The 6806-nt window shown below is 47.5% G+C and overlaps 1 protein-coding gene across 1 annotated transcript; it reads left to right on the top strand.

The window, feature by feature from the left end:
• The first annotated feature begins 274 nt into the window (after positions 1 to 274).
• LOC136373643 (somatotropin-like) lies at positions 275 to 5445 on the top strand. Its single transcript, XM_066338584.1, has 5 exons — positions 275 to 332; positions 1200 to 1363; positions 2006 to 2122; positions 2484 to 2645; positions 5160 to 5445. The coding sequence occupies exons 1-5, from the start codon at positions 323 to 325 to the stop codon at positions 5358 to 5360; spliced, it is 654 nt and encodes a 217-aa protein (XP_066194681.1). The 5' UTR covers positions 275 to 322; the 3' UTR covers positions 5361 to 5445.
• The last annotated feature ends 1361 nt before the right edge of the window (positions 5446 to 6806 follow it).

Here is a 6806-nt window from a genome sequence, read left to right as displayed (position 1 = left end):
GGGTATTCCAAAGATCAGGAAACTTCTATTTGCAATAAATTGCAGGATATGGTGAAATCATGGAGCACTGCTTTTACCCTTGAGGCAAACAACCTTCCCAACTTGTACATTCGTGTATAAATGACTACAATGAGGCAGCATTACTGTGAACACCTGTGCATTTATGCACAGAGAAGATGCAGAGCTGTTGTGATCATGGACACACAGATCCATTTTAAACAGACACCCTGCTATATAAAGGGTGGTCCAATAGTTCCCTTTGCCAGATGAAAGGAGGAAATATTCACTGTCAAGCAACACCTGAGCAACTCACGAGGCAGAAATGGCTCCAGGTACTTTTTATTACAGTTTTAAAGGATTTGTCAGTGCTGCCATGTGTCTAGGGTGAGAGGAGATGATGATATGGGGTGGTATGTGGTGGGATACACACAGTCTGTGATGGCCCTAACTTAAAGTATGACAATTTATAAGCAAATGAAAAAGAATTCCTTTCCCTGCAATGTGACTTGAATTCATTAATTAATCTTTAGCCTAAACAGGCCAAGTCCTACAGGCTCCAGGGCATTTCTCCTCCAAGGGGTATTTGTCTGAGATTAAATCTGTGGTCTTTGCAGCAGATAGACACCAGTGGGAGTCAGATGTCACAGGGTGAAAACATTTAGGGTTGACAAAGATCACCAAATTCTGTGGTCATATCCCAGAGAGCAAGTCAGAGCACAGGTAATGTCACCATCTCTCACCTCAGCAAGGCAGACAGCCAGCATCACAGCAGCAGTACAGCACAGACCATGGCTGCAGTGAGGGGCTCCTCACCTGGCACTCATTGTCCCCTGCTTCCTCATGTCACCAGAGTGCACCATGCTCTTTTCACATAGGAAAGGAATTATGAGAGAAGGAGTGTATCAGGGAAAATCATTGGGACACTAGTTTTCATGGAACAATCATGTCTCCACCCAGGAAGACACTGCTGGTAATATTAGGAGAAGCACAAGCTCTTGGTGGGAGCAGGTCTTGGTGAAAGGGTTTCAAAGAATTTTGCAGATGGTTGAGTTTACTCTTGGTGCCAAAAGGCACCAAGGAAGATGAGCCTTCAGCCAGCATGGACAGAGGAGACTGGGAATTCATTCCCAGGTGCCACTCCCTCCTCAATCCAGGTTCCTGAGGACTGCTGTAACACCTTCCCCTGTGCTTTGCTGCAGGGTCATTGTTCTCTCCTCTCGCCATCGCTGTGATCACTCTGGGACTGCAGTGGCCACAAGAAGCTGCCACCTTCCCGGCCATTCCCCTTTCCAGCCTGTTTGCCAACGCTGTGCTGAGGGCTCAGCACCTTCACCTCCTGGCTGCTGAGACGTACAAGGAGTTTGTAAGTGGTGTGGCCTCTGGTCATCTCCTCCATTTTAGCTTGATGGCTTCAAGACTGTGTAACAGACACCTTTCAGCTAATTGTGTGTCTTCTGTCCTCTTTAGATGAGGAGAGAGGGTGTTAATAGGATAGTACAGGTTATGTCCCATCAGACTAGACCCTGTTTCCTCCTCTCAGCCCTCTGTCCCCCTCCTTGGATCCTGCACATCCCTCTGCTCAGGATTATGGCTGCACAGGATCAGCCGGGACATGGCACAGATATGTGACAAGACTTTCCTCTATGGGTCACCTCTGGCCCTGGGAGAGTCTGAGTGCTTAAAGCTATCTAGTTTCTTCTGCTGACAAGAGCTGGCATGAGCTGTCACTTTGGCAACAGCTGTCCTTTGGGGTCCTTTACTCCTTGGGAGAACCTTGCTGAGATGTGGTTTGTGTTCACCTCAGCACCTTGGCTTAGGAAGACCTTTAGGCTCAGTAGCCATTGTGCCAACATGATATTCCTGCTCCCTACCTGCCAACCTTGTCCAAAGCCACCTCACGTCTCACACTTATTTCTTACAAAGAGTAAGAGCAGCTTGGGAAGTGTCTGAGGTCTTCTCCAGAATGTGGTCAGTAGGTCTGAGTGTGTTTGGGATGTCTCCACAGGAACGCACCTATATTCCAGAGGACCAAAGACACACAAACAAGAACACTCAGGTGGCGTTTTGTTACTCGGAAACCATCCCTGCTCCCATGAAGAAGGATGATGCCCAGCAGAAATCAGTAAGTTTAAGTTTTTTTCACCCTTAGGGCAAGCACACACCTGCCTGAAGAGCCCAGCTGTGCTTCAGGAACAGAGGGTTTTCACCTGTGAACACTTGGGTGCTTTATCCCTCTCCTTCCCTTTTTGATTAATTAAACCCTGCATAAGGAAAGAAATATGCTATAAATCACATTCCTACCCCAGGCACAATAAAAACTATTGTCTGCATAGGCTGCAGGTCTGGGAGGTGCTCCCCAGCCTGAAAACTTTGTTCCTGCTGAAGCTGCAGGAGTGGTGGCACATCTCCAGGCGTTCCAGAGGGAGCAGGACATGCTATCAAATACCCTGCTCAGCTTTGACCCTTTCTTGTCTTAATTTCAGGACATTGAGCTGCTTCAGTTTTCCCTGGTTCTCATCCAGTCCTGGCTGACCCCGGTGCAGTACCTAAGCAAGATGTTCACAAACAATCTGGTTTTTGGCACTTCAGACAGAGTCTATGAAAAGCTAAAGGACCTGGAAGAAGGGATCCAAGCTCTGATGAGGGTAAGTTACAGCATGTAGCATGATGTAGAATTGCAGAGATCTCCCACACAGAGGACACTCAGCCCTCAGAGATCCAAAGACCATGAGAAATCTCACCACCTTCCTCTCTGAAGACCAGTGGCATCCTTAGGACTTTGCTTACCTTTAGATAATGAGATCATGATACTGTACATTGGATTTCATCACTAGGGAGGATAAGAAAACACAGAACAGATGTTAATACCCATCACAAAGCACTATTGATCAGGAATCACAACAATTCCTAAAACACCCAAAGTCTTCCCAAACCCACTGACAAAAAAATATTCAGTTGTACTAAGAGCAAAATAATGTTTGCTATGTTTCCATGGAAAATACTTTGAAATGTGGCAAATTTTGTGATGATTCACATTTTATAAAACCACCTGTGTACAGACAGAAACCTGTACTCTGGTGTTTCCCTCAAACATTTATACAGCATCCAGAGAGGTGAGGGGTGATCCCCTTCAAGAAAGAACTAATCACAGATTCACACAATGGTCTGGGTTGGAAGGGACCTTAATGCTTATCTCATTCCAGCCCCATGCCATGGGCAGGGACACCTTCCACTACACCAAGTTGCTCCAAGCCCTGTCCAACCTGGCTTTGAACACTTCCAGGGATGGAGGAGCCACAGGTTCTCTGGTTCTCTAGGGCCTCACTATCCTCATAGGGAAGAATTTCTTCCTAACACCTAATCTAAATCTATCCTCTTTTAGTAAAAACCATTCCCCCTTGTGCTGTCTTTATCTCTCCATGTAAAAAGTCACTCTCTTTCTTTGCTCCAAGTCCTCTTTATAATTTGCTTTATTTTTGTTTTGTTGTTTTAAATGAAGTTGTGTATTATCTGCCAGGACACCTTTTCAGTTATGTTCGTTCTGTAATTAAGTTTATCTGCCAGTTCACCCTGTAGCTAGAGCTCTGAGACCTGGAGCTGTGAGAAATGACTCTGGAATATTGTTTACATCTTCCAGCATTAAAATGACTGTGAAAGTCAGGCTCAGAGAGTCAACAGAGACCTTCTGTCCTGGCACTTCAGCAGGAGAAAGTAGGGATAGGTATCAGTACCACTTCCAGATTTTTGTGTGGGTGAGAAATTCTCTACCATGAGGGTGGTGTGAGACCCTTCTCTGTGGCTGCCCATCCCTGAAAATGTTCAAGGCCAGGTTAGATGAAGATTGGAGCAACCTGGTCTAGTGAAAGGTGTCCTGTCCCATGGCAGGGGGACTTCAAACGAGATGGTCTTTAAGGGTCCCTTCCAACCAGTCTGTGACTTCACAATTCTGATTTTGGTCCCTGTTTGGTATGTGCTTGGGAATTAGGAAATGATACACAAACCAGCCAAACAATCCTATTTCACCCATTTGTGGCCCCTTTCCCTTAACCAAAACTTTCCTGTTTGTGGCAGCAGGTGACCACAGCAGGGCAGGAGGAGTGCAGTTCTCAGCTCCAGATGTGCATGGCTTGGGTCTGGGTTAGGGCTTTGTTTGCCAGCAAAGTGGGAGAAAAGAGATAATTACTTGCCAGGTTCCCTGTCTCCTTGGCTGGAGGAGGTACAGAGAGACCCTACAATTTTCCCTTTATTTTAAGACCCCAAAGACACTCCTCTGCCTGCAGCCTTGTGCCCAGTTCCCTTCTCACTGTAGCATCACCCCTGCATGACTGCTCTTCCTGCAAACACACACACTCAAAAATATGTCTGAAATATGCTTTAAGACTGGAGAGAGAAACCCCTGACCTCATTTAAAATTCAGTGGGAACTGTGACACTGGGCCTGTGGAATATCATAGCATCATGGAGGTTGGAAAAGACCTCCAAGATCACCAAAACTGACCACTGCTTTGTCAACCAGACCAGAGGACTGAGTGCTGTGTCCAGCCATTCCCTGAACACCTCCAGGGACAATGACTTAACCACCTCCCTGGGTAGTCCCTTCCAATGTTTAACAATCCTTTATGTGAAAAAATTCTTCCTGATGTCCAACCTGAATCACCTCTGGCACAGCTTGAGGTTGTGTCCTGTTTTCCTGTCACTTGCTCCCTGGGAATAGACCCTCACCCCCACCTGGCTCCTATCAGGGAGGGAGAAGATACACCCAGAGCCTTCTTTTCTCTAATCTGAGCCCCTCCAGTGACTTCAGCTGCTCCTGGTACTCCAGACCCTTCCCCAGCTCCATTCCCTTCTCTGGACATGCTCAAGCACCTCAATGTCTCTCTCTTGCCAGGAGGGGCCCATCCCGGTCCCCAGGGCTGGAGGTACTCCAGCAGTGCCCAGGACAGGAGAGCTGTCACTGCCCTAGTCTTGCTGCAAACCCCATGGCTAATTCCAGCCAGGTGCCATTGGCTTGTTGCCCTCCTGGGCACACAGAGGCTGATGTTCAGCCACTGTCAGCAGTATTCTCTGGGTCATTCACAGCCATTCTGCCCCAGCCTGGAGCACTGCATGATGTTATTGTGACCCTTCCCAGGCCCCCAGCACCTCTCAATCCTTTTGCAGCACCTGCAGGACCAAAGCCCATGGGGTCCCCAGATCCTCAAAGCCACTTACGAGAAATTTGACATCCACCTGCGCAGCGAGGATGCGCTACTGCAGAACTATGGGCTGCTCTCCTGCTTCAAGAAGGACCTGCACAAGGTGGAGACCTACCTGAAGGTGATGAAGTGCCGGCGCTACGGAGAGGGGAACTGCACCATTTGACACCAGGGATAGCTCCGTTCCCACTCCAGCCTCTTACTGACCATGTCTGCCCTACTCTGAAAGAAAACTGGACAATAAACCTGCTACTGCCAGCGTGTCTGCTTTTTGGGGTGGGACAAGCTGCTGGGAAGGGCTGGGAGGGAGAAGCAGCCAATGGGACAGGGAGGATTTGGGGCTTGGGATGTGGATTTGGGATTAAGGAAGCATATTTTGGGGGGACAGGGGAAGCAGATTTAGGGCTAGATTTGTACTGGGGAGTAGTTTGGGACTGTGGGTAGATTTGGAGCTGGGGAGCAATTTGGGAGTAGATTTGGAGCTGAAGTGTGGGTTTGAGTCTGAGAAGGGTGGATTTGGAACCAGGGGGTGCAGATTTTGAGCTGGGGTGTGAACTTGGTGCTGAGGGTAGATTTGAGACTAGGGCTTGGATTTTAGGTTGCAAGGGATAAAGTTAGACCAAAACATGTGGAGCTGGGACTGATGGTTAGATTTAAGGAACATGGTGCAATAAAGTGCAAGAGAAGGTAGATTGGGCTTGTATCCCCAAAGGAGACTTTCCAGAGACATCTCTTTGGAAAAGGTTCTGGGAAAAGGTCCTGCTGTGGTTTTTATTTTTCAATATGAAGCTGGTAAAGACCTGGTAAAAGCACTCAGAGAAGCTGTGATTACCCCATCCCTGGAAGTGTCCACAGCTGGGTTGGACAGGGCTTGGAGCTACCTGGAATGGAATGTGTTCCTTCCCAAGGCAGGGGGGTGGAACTGGGCAATTCTTCTAAGCCAATCCATTGTAGGATTCTATGCTGTGGTTCTGTGAGTGTGACATAGTGTCTTGGTGATGGACATTCCAACCCCAGAGCCCTGGTCCTGCTCCAAGCTGTGACATGAGCACTGCCACAGCAATGCCCCAGCTCTGCCTCCTCTGTTCCCAGGTAACTCCAGGCAGTCATGGTTCATGTTAGCCAGGAAGACACATAATCAGGGAGATTATGTGGGTGCTTTATTGATAAGAGCTCTGGGAGCCGGGGTACAAACCCAAATCCAACTCCCACGAGGGCCCAAGAGGGCCTCAATATTATACCCCTCCATTACACAACTCTATGTTAATCATTAACCTCCATTGTTCTTTCTATTGTATATACCCAAGCATGATTTTTGGTAAATATCTTCCCTTGTGAGTCTCACGATTCTGGTTTAAGGTAATAATCACGTTCAGCTACCAACAATCATTACAATTATATAATCTATCTTATGATGATTAGTACAGTTTCACCTGATCTAGTAGAGGATAGCTTTATTTCTAAAATACATAGCAAATCCTTCCTCCCCACCTCGATTCCCCAGGCAAAGTCATACTTGATTTGGTTGGAACAATGAAAGCAACATCCTGGTTGCAGTGAAGCTGAGGTTCTATTCCCCAGCTTTGTGGCCACAGAAATTCCTAACCCTATC

The sequence above is a fragment of the Sylvia atricapilla genome, chromosome 2 (genome assembly GCF_009819655.1).
Source record: "Sylvia atricapilla isolate bSylAtr1 chromosome 2, bSylAtr1.pri, whole genome shotgun sequence".
In the NCBI taxonomy this organism is placed as follows: Eukaryota; Metazoa; Chordata; class Aves; order Passeriformes; family Sylviidae; genus Sylvia; species Sylvia atricapilla.
The sequence above is the reverse complement of the archived record's forward strand: the minus strand, read 5'-3'. Positions and strand labels throughout refer to the sequence as shown.